Consider the following 15,759-nt stretch of genomic DNA (forward strand, 5'->3'; position numbering starts at 1 on the left):
TCCCTCTCCATCTCCATCTCCCTCTCTATCTCTTATCTCTCTTATCTCCATCTATATCTCTATCTCCTTTCCTCTCTCAGTCTCTGTCCCTCTCATCCCTCTTTTTCTTTCTTTTCCATACACACACACACACAATTAGGAAAACGTCTACAGGTCCTTCAATTTTAGCAGAAAGCAGCAAGAAATTCTTATAATCCCATCAGCAAATTCTGAACAGACAACTCCTCTTGGTTGCCTTACGACATGAATTGCAGCTCTCACTAGAGACTTTTCCTTCACTGGATCTCAGCCAATGACCAAGAAGCAGTTATTTCTTTCCTCTTATTATTTTCAAGAATTGTGTTTCTCTGTCTTTGCCCACAGGACAGTTGCACTTGGGTTGTGCTGCATTCATCTCTTACATCCAGTACCTGGCACGTAGTAAATATCTTGTAAATGTTGGAAAGAAGGAAGGAAGGAAGGAAGGAAGGGAGGGAGGGATGGATATATGAATGACTGTGTGAACACATTTTCTGGATCATATGTTCCTGGAGAAGAGGTCCACAGGTGAAGTGAGAATAACATCTCCATTCACTCAGTAGCTCTTGTCTAAACCCCTAGAGTCAAACTTGGCTCCTTCCCTTCCTTATACTACACATCAGACCCACCAGCAAAACCTCTGGGCTCTCTCTTCCCAGCAATCCCAATCTACTTGGCACCAGCTCCACTGTTGTCACCATAGTCCAATCCACCGTCTTCCCCTGCCTAGTTTTTCAAGGGCCTCCAACCTGTCCTCCCTGCCTCTACCCTTTCTCTGCTGTAGTCTATCATCAAAAAGGCAGCCAGAATTTTCCTTCCAAAACCCTCTGATGACTCCCCTTATCACTCAGAGTAAAAGTGAAAGCTCTGTCAATGACTCATCAGGCCTAGGCGTGACCTGTGCCCACCTCCACCTCTCTGATCTCCCTGCCACCATCCCCCCCCCCACCCCGCCTACTCTTACTCCTCCCATCCCTACTCAGCATCATTCTCATCCCACTGTGGGAAGCCAAACAATGGCTCCCAAATAGGCCCATGCTCTAATTCCCAGAAACTTTTGAAGCAAAAGGGACTTGGCAGAAGTGATTAAATTAAGGATCTTGAAATGAGGAGATTAACCTGGATTATCTTGCGGGCCCAAGCTAATCACAAGTTTCCTTATAAGAGGGATGCAGAAGGAGTCAGATTGGAAGGCGAGGCGAAGCTTGGGGCTTCCCTGGAGGCCCAGTGGTTAAGACTCTGCGCTTCCACTGCAGGGGGCACGAGTTCGATCTCTGGTCGGGGAACTAAGAGTCTGCATGCTGCATGGTGTGGCCAAAAAAAAAGGTGAAGCTGGAAGCCAGGGAGAGAGGGAGATGTGACATGGGCCATGAGCCAAGAATGAGGACCACCTCTAGAAGAGGGGAGGAAACAAATTCTCCCCTGGAGCCTCCGGAAGGAGCACAGCCCTGCTGACTCCTTGCTTTAGCCCCTTAAGACTCATTTCCGATTGCTCTCCAGAAGGTAGGAGAATAAATTTGTGTGGTTTGGAGCCACTATGTTTGTAGTAATATGTTAGGGCAGCAGTAGGAAATTAACACACCCGTTGTTTTGTTTTATGTTTCTTTATGGCACTGTCACCACTCGGCGTATTTTATATTTACTTCTCTATTTGTCCATCTGTTGTCTCTCCCACTACGATGCAAAGAGCTGGGGAGACAGGCCTTTGTTTTCTTCATTGCTGTACACCCAGAACCTGGCGCAATAACTCTCCGTTGAATGAATAAATAAATGACATATTTTGACTAAGTAAGTAGCAGGTCAACACCCTGAAATGGCCGAGCCTCAATAAAAAGTTGGTTGAATGCAGTTATTAACCTGCATGACATTTTCTCTGACTTGTCCAGACAGGTGGAAACATACACAAATGAGTACAGGTGTAGCTGCAGCCCAAGTGGTCTACACCAAAACAGCCCAGGAGGAGAACAACCCCAGAGCACCAGCAACAAGCCCGCTAGGAAGATGGTGATCCCCGTCCAATGCGGGGGTTCCAGCACCCCCTCTGCAGAGCTGGGAGGAGGGAGGAGCCTGGGCTGGTCACACGCACACCCTCCACTCCCACACAAGCCCTGCAGCCCTGTATCACCTGTTCTCATATTACGCATTTCCCTCCCCATTGAATAAAGGACCGCAGTGGAGGTGGGCTGGGGGTGGGGAAGCCAGGATTATGACTGCCCTTCTTCTCACTGAGTGATGCTGAGAATCTCTAAAAAGGAGTTCACACATAGGAGCTGAGGTTGATGGTACATTCTACGACCACTTAGTTAACATAACTATACTAAAAAGAATGTAAATGTAAAGAGTTAATTAGATCCAATATTTACTTTAGGGAACTACGGATCTTAAATAACTTAGGAACCACATGGTACTATCAAGTAGTTTTTCCTGTTGCTGGTACCAGCTGGAGATGCCAACACTTCTATTTCCTCCTACTTCTGTTTGGTTCAACGGCAGTGGCAGCCTAATTTCTGATGAAATCAACACTTTGCCAAACATGCAAATAATGGTTTGATGCGCCCGTAATGATGATGAAGATCATGACGATGATGATTGATTCATCTTGTCTGTTGCCGGAAGTTGCAGGGATGCCTCTGTCTTGAGGAAAATACACCTAGTCCTCCCTTTTAAAAAGGTGGGGTTTTTTTTTTTTTTTGAAACTAACACAACGGTCATGTGACTATAATGGCTGGAATGCTGCTTGAATGCACCTGTTTGAATGTCACCTCCTCTGTGGAGTCTTTCTTTACTCCTTCGTCCACCCTTGGGCATTCCCAGAATACCCACAGCAGAACGCTCTCTCACTCCTCCATTTCACCAAAATTCACAACTTGCAAGTCTGTCTCCTGTACCACATTGTTATTTCTTGAGAGCAAGGGCTCTGTCTACACACCCTTCTTTCTCCCAAATGCTCAACAAAATCCCAGGCAAGGTTTGCCAGGTACCTAAATATGAACCAAATGCTCTTGGTGCTTTTGAAAAGGACCTTGTGTTAGAATAAAGGAGACACGATTTATACACCAAACAGCTAGGGAAAAATAGAAAATAATTATGTATCAAATTAGAAAATAAAGTGCATTTCATTAAAAGAGTTAATTAGAAACCAGAAAGGGGAGAAATGAGTGTGGACTGGGGTTTTTATAGGTTCATAGAGTAATCATTTTTGTTGTCTTAACATAAAAATTTGTGTAAATATGTATTTGGGTGGGGAATGTTAGGGAAAACATCATCTTGATCTATAAAGATGATTTGTTTAGCCCTGAAATGGTTTTTATGTTTTGATAACATTCATAACCATAATCTTTATTAGAATATCAGTCTAATACAAAGATCACCAAAGTTCTGTGTTTAAATATCCTAAGGGTTAAACATTAACACTGACACTAAATGTCTTACTACTAGAGAAATAATTTTATCTCATCAGATATTTTAGTTACATTAGTGCCCAAAGGGCAAGCTTGGTGACAGAGGTAACGTTTATTGACCATATATACAAAGTAATATCTGTGACCTTAGAAACATTAAGAAGGACCATCAATTTGACTTCAATAAGCATTAGTTTCGTTTTTCAAAATCATGATGATGAAGGAAATTTAACCAGACAGGAAAATGCACTTAACGTCTGTCACAAAGGATTTGAGCAACAATTTCTGCTCCCTCACAAGTGAACTCTTAAAAAATGCTTTGCCTGTGGTATAGAGAAGTCAACGATTAGACACACACTTTAAATGCACTTACCAATTCTTGTTATTTTGAGCAGTCCTGGGTGAACTATGGAATGACTCATTCCATCAGCCCTACTCTTTAATATATATTGACGCCCAAGGACCATGACACCATGCATCTTTCCCTGGTCACTCAGAGCAAAATAAAATACCATCTGCGTGTGCAGGTGTGTCTGTCAGAGGCAGCCCTTACCTTCACAAAGAGGTTAATCTCAGGGTTAGTGAAAGCTGATTCGTTTTCTTCCGAAACGTCATCAGCAGAATAGCTGGTAGGGGAGTCCTCGCTGGTGGAGAAGGCTCTGCTGTGCTGGATGGTGAAGCTGGAAGGAGAAGGCAGATCTGCTTCCATCTCACTTCCATTCTCCTGGGACTCCCCAGGTTGAGGATGCTGAGCCTCAGGATAGACATTTTCAGGCAGGAGGTATTCTCCTATTTCTTGTTGAAAAGAGGCTGAGGTGCTCTCCTGACCAACAACAGCATAAATGGCCACAGAGTCATACCCATGGGTTTCCAACTCAGTGGCATATAAATTGTCTTCTGCCTTCAAGTCGTCATGGACATCATTGTAAAGGGGACCTCCGTCTTCTGCTGGCTGGTCTGAATTCTCATATGCCCTCTCGTTTTGGATTCTGTCATAGATGGTGCTGTAGTCTTCATCATTCATGTTTATTGATTTGGTGGATCCTTTTGCAGGCAGACCTGAGTAGGTCTGAAATGAGGAAAGGGATAGAGGATGCTGTATCACCTTGCAGAGGAATCAACGGGCTTTTGAAACACAGCAACTAGCAACAGCTATCAATGACAGGTCTCTAACAATCATTTACCGGAGACTTTAATCGGCAAACCACAAGTCCATTGGACATGAGATAAAGCTTACACACTCAGTTAACTCCTTCACTCCTAAGGATATTTTCAAGCAGACTCTATAGTTTTCCTCATTGCCAGTAACTCCAAAATTCTTCGGATCAACTAGAGGTTGACTTGAATTATCTTCCCAGTATACATTGAAATTCTGAATATTTAGCCATTTGTCACTAAATAGGGTTCCCTCTTCCAATTGTCTCCAAATGTTGACAACATTCAAGAAGTCCCTGTAATTCGGTGGAGCACAATTCTTCACAATAGTAACTCATCTATGAATAGCTGAATTCATTACACAAAACAGTTGTTTGAGTATTGATGCCCTATGATAAATGTGCTACACATGCTCCAGTTAGGTAATGAATGCCATTTACGTTTCTTATCTGGAAACACCACTAGGTGATTAAATAACAGAAGGAAAAGAAGATAAATGCCCTTGTTTATGGTCATGTCAGTACAGATCACCCAAACTAAGGGACTCAAAGATTTATGGCTTTGAGTTTTATTATTTTCTCTTCGACCTGTGTGATCATCACAGTCAAGACACCTTCACAAAGATCCTCTTATGTACAGGATACTGAGTTGAGCACTAAACATTTGAGTTAGCAGATATATTCTCTGTCCTCAAAGGACTTCTAAAGCAAAGAACTGTATGCACAAGGTTGTCTAGTTGATGTCATCTACAGATGCCACGAATACACGGGCTCTTTGTTTTTTAAGCTGGTACTCTATCCTGCTAATTCCTCCATCCCTTCACCCACCACGTACATCGTTCTCTTTGAAGTGACAACCCAGATGGATTGTAAAGGGACTTTAGTGTCTAGAAATCATGTGAAAATTGAGAAGCAATGCAACTCTGGTTGACAGGTTCCAAAGCATCTGATGAGCATCTTATTGACAAAACTTCATTGTACCCTTGCCTCCAATGTTGCATCCAGGAATCTTCTGGAGCGAACTAAAGCAGTATTTCTAGAATTCAAGCTTTTGGGATAGATTAAAGAATAGATAAAGGGAAAGAGACCAGAGACAGACTTTAAAGTCTATTGATGCTATCCCTTTCTTTTATTGAAAGGTGAGGTTTGATGGGTCCAAATACCTGATAGATTACCATAGTTCCCATAATCACGTGTTTATAACTCAATGGAGAGCCAGCTCAAATCCTTCTCATAATTTTAGCACTGCAGAAAACCTAAAAGGTCATACAGTCTAACTGATTTTACATTTGAAGGCAGGCTGGAACCTAGAAAGGGGAAGCAAGTGGTCCAAGTTCACAAAGACAGTTAATGATGGAGCTGCTTTTGGCTGTGATTTCCTAACCTCCAGCTCAGTAATCTTCCTGCCACTCACTCCCTTCTTAAGTCGGTGTTTTCCAACCTTTTTTATGATCATACAACCTTCCACTCCCACCCCATCCCTAAAGGATCCTTTTTAGGTATCTTTCCCGTGAAATTGAAATACTGCCAATATATTACATATCTGTTACATACTGTATGTACATCTGTGCTTTATACATCAAAAAAGAGTAAGTTTTTGTCCCTTAAGAACCAATTTTCACCCCTTTGGGGGTGATACTGCTCCTTCTGAGAATATGTGCTTCCACTGCTAGAACACTTCTAGATTATGTGCCATTCTGCAACAAGATTATGTGTCATTCTGCATCACTTCCAAGGAACAGTATTCTACAACGTGAGCTTATATATACCGCATGCTATCAGGTCCGCACCAAGATGATGACCCAGTGAGTCTGAGGAGGCTAGCTAAGCTTAGGGCCCCATACACAGGTATTTTATAAATTTGGTCCCCCTGTTATCCCATTTCAGGACACACCTATCATGATTTAGTTACAGGTTGTAACATGGAACCGGTCATCCCATTAAAGCATAAATCAGATCATCTCTCTCCCTACTCAGACTCCTATAATGGCTTTCCATTTCTTTCAGGAAAAGCCAAAGTCCTTCCAGTGACCCTCAAGGCCCTATAAAATCTACACAAACTCTCCTACATCTGCTTTTCTCCCCCTTGCTTACCCTGCTTCAGAGGATATGGCCTCGTTGCTGTGCCTGGAACCCTCCAAAATGCTCCCATATTAGGATCTTTACATTGGCTGTTCCCTCTGCCGGGAATACACTTCCCTTGGATATCTGCACAGTCAACTCTCCAAAATTCTAAGTTTTTGCTTATGCATCCCTTCTCAATGAGACCACTCTAACTGTCTTGTGTAAAATGACAACCCATCCCAACTCCTATCTGTACCCCCTCCTCATTACTAAAAACCCTTACCTGACTTTCTATTTCTTTTTCCATAATACATATCACCTTCTAATAAGATGTATACATTACTTATTTATTGTACATCTAGAGTTTGTGTTCTGTCTTCTCCCGCTAGAATGTAAATCCTGTATGGGCACAGATCTGTCTGCTTTTTCGTTGTTGTTTCAAGCACCTAGAACAGTGCCTGGCACATATTAGATTCTCAATACATTATTTGTTGAATAAATTTTTGTGATTGTTTGATGTCCATTTATCCTCCATTGGACACACAAACCCCATGACTGTTTTGCTCATCAGTGCATACCTAAAGTCTAACAGATATCTGACACATAATAGGTGCTTATTAAATATTTGTTTTTATAAACAACTAAAATGGAGGAGATGTATCTAGAATTCAAGTCCTTTTACTCCTGGTCCATTTTCTTCCTGTGTTATGTGCATAAGTGTTATTTCATTACTATATTGTAAACTCCTGCAGGAAGAAAACTAATACCTGGGTCTTCCACAGCACTTTGTATAAAACAAGTTGGCTTGTTTACTGATAAAAGAAAGAGTCTATCAACCAGTTAATCAACTGAAAGTATTTTGAGGGCTCCATATGGCTGTTACATATAACCTAAGAAAGGAAACAAGACATATATTCACTTGATTGAGAAGTTCTAAGAATGAACTTGTGTGCTTTCTGAAATACAAGTTTGCCTATATCACACCCATGTTTGGAAATTTTTGATGAAAGCAGGTACAGGAAGATGTGTGTTCCAAGACCTTTCACAAATGAAACCAAGCCTATCTGTCCAGCCAGCTTCTCCTTCAGCACTCCTTCAAATATCCTACTCTGCAGCAGAAACATTGCTCTTCCCTGAATATACTATGCCATTTCCTGCCCCTATGCTTTTGCACATATGTTGCCTCCACTGGGCAAAATGCTACTCATTCTACTAGATACAGGCTATAAGTATACATAAAACGTGATCTTACCTGCATGTACAACTGAGGAAATTTACAAATTAGCTATTCCACAGAAAGGATCCAACTGGGACTACAGCAGCCCTGCCCATTGTCTTGGATAACTGTGTGGCCAATGTCTAGTCTTCTGTTTTGCATGTACAAAGACTCAATTTGGTCAGTTTACACAGGGTTTTTCAAACATTGTAGAACTGAGTCACTCTAACTAAACTAAAAAAAAAAAAAAAATTCAGTTTAGCAACATAAAGGCCAATTTTTAAATTTACCCCCCAAAACATAACTGCCACATTGACTTGAATATTTGCTTGAGATAATAAGCATGATCTCTTCACGGTAGCAAAGTCTACATAGGGAATCAGTTAAGGTAATATCCTCATATTACTTTTATGTGATGTTTGTAGGATTTGAGGCAATACTCCTATTAAAAGTAGGGGTATTTTTAAAACCCAAAGTGATTTGTGCCTTTTCTTCTTATCTTGATCAGTCTTATTAGGGATTTTTAAATTTTCTTCCTTTTTCTTTTGAGAATATTTGACTTTATTAATAGTCTCTAGTGTGCATTTCTTTGCAATTTTATTAATTTCTGCTCTTATCTTTATTATTTCCTTTCTTCTCTTTTTGGTTTCACTTGTTTGCTGCTGTTTGCTTTTTATCCCAAGATAATTGTGATGGACACTTAAATCACTGGTGTTCAACTTTTCTTCTTTTCTAATATATGCATTTAAGACTATTAATTTTCCTCTAAGTACAGCTTTATCTGCATCTCACAAGTTTTGATATGATTTATTTTCCTTATCATCCAGTTGAAAATACTTCCCATTTCTGTTTAGATTTTTTCCCTTTATCCATGAGTTATTTATAAATGTATTGATCAGTTTTAGAACAGTTGAAGATTTTCTAGTTATATTTTTTGTTGATTTTTAGCTTAATTTCACTGTGGTCAGACAATACAGTTGTTATGATTTTAATCTACTGAGATTTGTCTTATGGCCCAGCATATGGCCAACTTTGGAAATATTCCATGTGCATTTGAAAATAACATGTGTTCCTCCATTGTCAGGTATAGTATTCTGTAGGTGATAATCAATTAGTGTTTGTTTATTTTTGTTACTCAATTATTTCATATTCCTATTGACTTTCATCTGCTTCTTCTATTAGGTATTGAAAAAGGAAAGTTAAAATCTTCCCTATGATCATGGATTTGTCTAATTCTTACTTCAGTTATCTCATTTTTTGCTTTATATATTTTTGAGGCTATATTATTGGATGCACACAGATTCAGAACTGTTATATAATCTTGGTAGATGGACTGTTTTTTCAGTAGAAAATGTCACTCTTTATCTCTACCATTATTTTTTGCCTTCTTCTGATATCAGCTTTCTTTTGGTTAGTGTTTATGTATATATTTTCCCAAGTTTTTACTTTCAATTTTTGTGTGTCCTCATATATAAGCATTAGATAGTTATATTTTTATCTAGTCTAACAATCTTTGACTTTCACTAGGAGTACTCACTTGAGTTTAATATCAGTTCATTCCAGCCAATTTGAAATTCATCAAACCATAGACTTCTAGGACAGGAAGAGATAGTGAGGCCAGAGCTTATAACAGGTCCTGGAATGAGTGACTGGGCCCTGATATACCTAGTAAACCAGTGACTTAAAACATGACCCTCTAGGGACTTCCCTGGAGGTCCAGCGGTTAAGACTCCACGCTTCAACTGCAGGGGGCATGGGTTCGACCCCTGGTTGGGGGACTAAGATCCTACAAGCCACGCATGTGCACAGCCCAAAAACAAAAAAGAAAAATGACCCTCTAGCCTGAGATACAGAAATTAGCCAAACGAGCTTCAGGAAAATCAGCATAAATGAAACGGCTGGCCTCAGAAGAGCAAGAAAACAGTTACAGAGGGGGAAAGACTGGTGAGTTATTTTAAGAAAGGCAGGTTTATCTCCAATGCCAGGAACTCAGTTTGCTCTTCTGCCCTCTTCTCTCCACCTCACCCCTCCCCTCATCTCCGCTTTTCCTCTCTCAGGAGCCACATACTGTCAACAAGCTAATTACTTACTCTCTCAGTAATAATTTCAATGCAAAGTCTAACCCAAAGGAATGGGTGGCTAGTGGTGAAAACTCGTTCTCCACTCTTCAGAGAAGATCTATTTCTCACTTCCTGTCTTCTCTACTTATTCACAGTTGTCTCATATGTAAAGTGAGAATAATAGTATGTGTTATTGAAGGATTTACTTAAATAATGTAGGTTAGAAGCTTATTGCAGTGCCTGGCTGGCTCTTAATTGGCATTATTATTGGTACTACTCTAGGCTTTATTCCTTAGATAACAATATAAATTCTTCTGTTATCTTTTTTGAGGAATAAGAAAAAAAATTCTGGATTCATCTAAAGATATAAAATCTGAGATTATAAAAGGGCCTTCTACCTAAGGGTCTATACCTAACCTGAGGTTATGAAAGGACTGTTAAGATATGGCCCATGAATTTAAGGGTTTAAAATCTGACTGAATGTAAGATATAATATTCCAGCAAGAAAAGTTAATTAACAACATGAAGTACTATGTTCAGTGACAAATAAGTGGAATTGATCTTAGGAGCTGTAGGATTTCAGAAGAGGGTGAGGTCATCTCGGCTGGGGGTGAGGAACAGGGAAAGTGAGTACCTTAGGTGGTAGAAGAGACCCAGGGACAATGAAGTGGAGAAGGGGGATTAAGGTATGAAATATGATGCAGAATTGAGAATTCACAATGATGGAGATAAACCAGATTGGATGGAGTATGTGGATTCCAGAAAAAATAGAGAAGATGGCAGTACTGGGCTAGACTGTGGATAGCCTTGAATGCCAAGATCAGAAATCTGAGTTTTATGTTCATAGGATGATATCAAGGATGGGCAGACACATAACACAGAAAGTCGTTCAATTTCACAATCATTTACACTCCAGCTGGCTTCAAGACAGAGACAGGTGCTCGGAGAAAACCATTTCCAGTAGCTGGTGTTGCTTACTGGAGCAACTTGGTCTACTGTCACATCACAACGTGGCAACCATATTTCAATATGGGCACAGGGAGGGGACTGTGTAGAAGGCACCTGAGAACTTCAGATGGTTCTGCTGATTTATTTCAGTCACTGTGAATGTACCCCGCTCCCATTTACCTCTCCTGGCACTCTCTCCCCCTTGGAGCTCCCTCAAACACCATTCCCAGCTGGTCACTGCATAGCTTTATTTTCGTAACCTTCATCTAGTTGTTCCAACATTTTGAATTTCATTCCTCACAATTCTGACTCTGCCATTATACCCACCATAGGTATCTCTTAAAATTTTACTGCACTTTCTTACTTTTCAAATTGTGAACAGTCATCCATATCTTGACTCGTCATTACATTAGTTGGTTCACCTCGGTGCTGTCTACTTTATACAATCTGGGAAAAGTCCTAAAGGTCCTAGAAGTCTGAGTAGAAGTCATTTATGATGTTTTATTACTTAGAGGAAATGAATACAGAAAATAGGAAAAGGGTAATATTAAACATTGGGAGGATGAGACAGATGGGATGCTCTTCACTCAAACAATTTAACATAAATGAAAGGGACAAGGTTATTTAACTAAATTTGATTTAAAAAATTGAACATGGAAAAATGACATCATTTTTAAAATTGGATGAACTATATACCCTTAAGCCCTCAGGCAGGGAAACCCTTGCTTCATCCTCTCCCTGCCCCTGGCACTGTCGACTTACCCAGGCTGGGACTACACACTCAACCACAGGGCCCCACCCTCAGGGATATCTCCCAGCTGTCCCCTTGCCCTTCCTCTTTATTCAGACTGGGTCTAGTTTTCTCACTCCACTTCCTCCCTCTGCTGTCTCCAACATGACCAAAGTCTGACCCCTTAGTAGCTGTCTATCACTTCTCTAGAACCTTCTATCACTTCTCTAGAACCTTTAGTACAGGAAAAAAGCAACTTGAAGCAGATGAATTTGCAGATGTCCAAAGACCGAGATGCCCAGATAGTCCGTTGAGAAGAGAGGAAAGGAGAGATGGGCATCCCTTTAGCTGGGCTTTTGCAGACAAGGATAAAGGCGTGCTGCATCAGTGTTGAAGGAACTTGAGGAAATATCAAGTTTACTTAGTAACTTAATGGAGTATTACTGGGCTATTTTTTTTATCTCCATCATTCTGCCTAAAGGGAATGTGCCTTCTTTCCGCCATAGACAACTTGACTCCACTGAGCTCTCTCACTCCACTTTCTTCCAGTACATTTCCCCATCTTTGGAGATTTTACTTTGTGGTTTGAGGGGTTTTAAGGTTTTACCGTTTGGGGATTTTTTTTTTTTCTCCAAAGACATCCGGGAAGTTTGATTCTGTATTATAAAACCAAAGGCAATCTATCTCAGTAATGTTCTGAGTCATCACTCTGTACATTGTGTACTTCTCTAGATAGTCATCCCTCGGTATCTGAGGGTATTGGTTCCAAGACCCCCTGGGGTTACCAAAATCCACGATGCTCAAGTCCCTTATGTAAAATGGAGTATAGTCGCCCTCTGCATCCTTGGATTCTGTATCTGTATAACAGATACAGAGCAGACTGTATAACAAATATAACGTAAATTGTTACTCTGAGCCATCCAGAAAAGATGGAGAAAGAGCTGTGGGCTTTGAAAATGAAACTTGAGGAATAATTCCACTGGCTTGGGTACAAATGCCCGAGTAAGCTGTCCTTTCATACTTTGGTTTTACATTTTCTAAACAGTATTGCCCAAGGACACTGCCCTTAAGTTACTCCACAAGAAACACACTTACTGAGAAATAAGTACACAGCGGTCATTTTCAGCTTCTTAGGTTCTTGCTGCGGCATCAAAGATGTCTGTGTTCTTTATGTTAAGGAGACTTCTTTCTATTATGTCATTCATGCTTATTATAAAAAAAAAGATGATAAGAATCATCTGTAATTCCACTACCCGAAGGTACTTATGTTAATTTTCTCTTACTCCTTTTCTACCTGTATGTTTATATTTTCAGTTGGAATCATAGTTGTCTTTGTATTCTGCTTCTAAAAAAAATGACATTATACAGTGTATATACATGGAATTTAAGCATATTTATATAAGACCAGTATTTTTCAGACAGTCAACTCAAATATTAGCTGACGTAATTTGTCAGTGTAGAAGATTCAAAGATATTTTTCTTTACTGTCTAGCCAAAAGACTTTTTAAAAGGCAAGGGATTTTGTTTAAGTAAGGGGTTGGCCCAACTAATGGGACAATAACATGGGAAACTCTTTCATTCTTCTTGCCTCCGTGCACTTCCCAGGCTGTGACATGGTGACTCTACAGTAACACTGGGTGATACTCACAGCAGGGCAGGGCTCACTGAATGCTTTGCAAGGGATTTCAAGGCTGCCTATGATTTTTCTTTAAATATCCCTCTCTGCAGGTAACATACTCAATTTATCTACACACGTTTTAATTTCTCTTTTGGTTTTAGTTTACATTTGGGTGCAGAGTGGGCAGACTTGGGGAGCAGAGATGGGAAATTATGGAATTGTGGGGTAAGAAAAAACAACTTGAGGTTAATTGAAGTGTTTCTTGTTTATAAAAATTATGAAGATGAAGGAGGAATGTTAGCAACATGCAACATGGGGTAAGGGAAACTTTGGTGCCAAACAGACCTGGGTGCAAATGTGGACTCTGCCACTTACCTTTTCTGAGGCTTGGTTTCTCTATTTGTAAAAATGTAAATAACTCCTTCCTCAAAGTGTCGGTGGAAAGTTTAAATGAAAAAGATACGTGTGAAGCCTCAGAGCCTGATAGATTAGACAGGCGTGTTCAGTGTTAGTTTCCAATCCTTCTCCCACAGCTAAGCTGCATTGGTTTGAGAGCTCAGAATGAAGAGATTCTGGAGGGGAAAAAAATATGTATAAGTAACATCATGACATGTTAGTATGTTAATGGAACTTAGTTCTATTCTGAATTGTATTTATTATTATGTATTTTTGGAGTTATTTTCTTTCCATAACCCTGATATCTCCTCTAAATCATAATTATATTTTGCATTTTGTAGTAACTGCAAACTTAAAAGACATTTACAGACAGTATTTTGCATGATTTGGCCAAGAACGCAGTAAGGCAAGTATTACCAAATCCGTTTTATAGATATGAAAGCCATGGCTCAGGCTGCTTTTCTGGTGCATGTTTATAACACTAAGATTAGGGCCCAGGTCCCCTAACAGCTGCCACTGAACTTCATCCATAGCTCAAGATTGCTGTGATCATTAAAAGTTTAAAATGTATGCTCTGCAAAGTATCCCTGTAGAGTAAGGGAAAATATCAGATGTCTATAACTGAACCAGAATGATAGATTATGCAATAAAAATGAACATGTTTTCACCAAAGGCAAACACAATATGCAAGAAGGATCAAGTTGAGAAACCCTCAGGATTTGGAAAACTGAGTGTTTTCTTTCATGCACAGTCCACCAGGGGGCACTGTTACCTGCTCTCAGTGCAGACCTAGCACCACCTCATGAGCTGTTTCCTTCTTTCAGTCTAAAAAGCTACGTAACTATTGCAAGTTTACAGATTCCCTGGTCTAAGGGCTTTTTTCCCATTTCCCAATTATTTTGCTTTGAGGATAAGGTGCCTCAAATTCAAAACATATGTTTAAAATATTTTATCTATATATGTCCTATTAGAGCTCAATTCCCGCCCTTTAAAAAATTCCTTACAGTTCATTTAACATGTATTAAATTTTATAAAAAAGAAGAAAGGAGGTCATGAGGACCATTTGATCTTCACAACAACCCTATAGGGCAATTCATTTTTCTATTTTACACCCGAGGAAACAATTTCAGAGAAATTTTCCTAGAGTCAATCTACAAACTCCCTTTGAATGTGTTTTACTCCTGCTCTGGTTCATTTTATTATCTAAGTAACTAAGCATTCATAACATTTTACCCCAAGTCTTAGTTCCTAACACTGATAATGTTCAAATCGAATAGAATAAAAGTAGCGATAACTGTCTAAATTCTGGATTGTCCACACCAAAATTCGAATGGTTTCATTTTGTGTATGTGTATACACATTTGTCTATATACACATAAAATTACATTTGTACCCAATTTCCATACCAATATTTTGTGGCACTTTTGGTGTCCTGGGTCTTGATGTTTGCAGTTTCTTTACTGTCACTGAAGAAAATCTGCATGATTTTTTCAGTACTAATAATTATGGCACATAGTGTCTGTCTTATTAGTTCTACATCCTGAGGTCTCAAACTAAAAGCTAAGGAGTCTCCTTGAATGAATGAACATTATCTATCTATCTATCTACACAATCTTCTATGTGTACAGCGTACAGGATTGGGGAACATGAGGTCACTGTATTTTCCATCTTTCTCTCTTATTTGGACTGTCACTCTAGTCCAAAGGTTGCTTTCTCTCTCTCCTACCACCACCTCTCAATCTAACTCCTGCTTTTTAGCAGGGTAAGTAACCTACAATGCAACTAAGGTTACGTGTCTTCCTCCCTCTTTCCTATCTATTGCTCATGATCCAGATAGGTGATGCCTTCCCATGAAGCCCACTTCCATCTCTCCAGACTTTGTTTTCATGTCTGATGGTACAAGCATCATATTCTACCTATTAAAATAGCCTCGCCTTATTTCCCTCCCCAACACCTTTTTTATCCTGCACCACTTCTTGAGGACAATAGCCATACCTTATCTATCTTTACATCCCCTAATGCCATGCTTCTTAAGCTTGAATGTGCATAAGAACTCTATGGGGATCTTGTTGAAATACTGATTCTGATTCAGTAGGCCTGGGGTGGGGCCTGAGACTCTGCATTTCCCAGAGAATATTAATACTACAGGTTCAT

The 15,759-nt window shown here is 39.9% G+C and overlaps 1 protein-coding gene across 2 annotated transcripts in view; it reads right to left on the bottom strand.

Moving 5' to 3' along the window:
* The window catches only part of LOC309608178 (chloride intracellular channel protein 5-like), a 50,032-nt gene that overhangs the window by 16,285 nt on the left and 17,988 nt on the right, over positions 1–15,759 (bottom strand). The window contains exons 2-4 of one of the 2 annotated variants that reach the window (XR_014232707.1): positions 13,673–13,781; positions 12,687–12,750; positions 1,034–4,488 (exon numbers count right to left, since the gene is read on the bottom strand). Coding sequence is in view for 1 of the 2 variants with exons in the window: in XM_082347671.1 (XP_082203797.1) it covers positions 3,973–4,488; positions 7,890–7,895 (522 nt within the window). In the remaining variant the exon portion in view is untranslated. Of the gene's footprint in view, positions 1–1,033; positions 4,489–7,889; positions 13,782–15,759 lie in introns of those variants that run through there. The other variant, XM_082347671.1, reaches the window with a different exon arrangement.

The sequence above is a fragment of the Balaenoptera borealis genome (assembly GCF_965194805.1).
Source record: "Balaenoptera borealis genome assembly, chromosome: 12".
Lineage (NCBI taxonomy): Eukaryota > Metazoa > Chordata > Mammalia > Artiodactyla > Balaenopteridae > Balaenoptera > Balaenoptera borealis.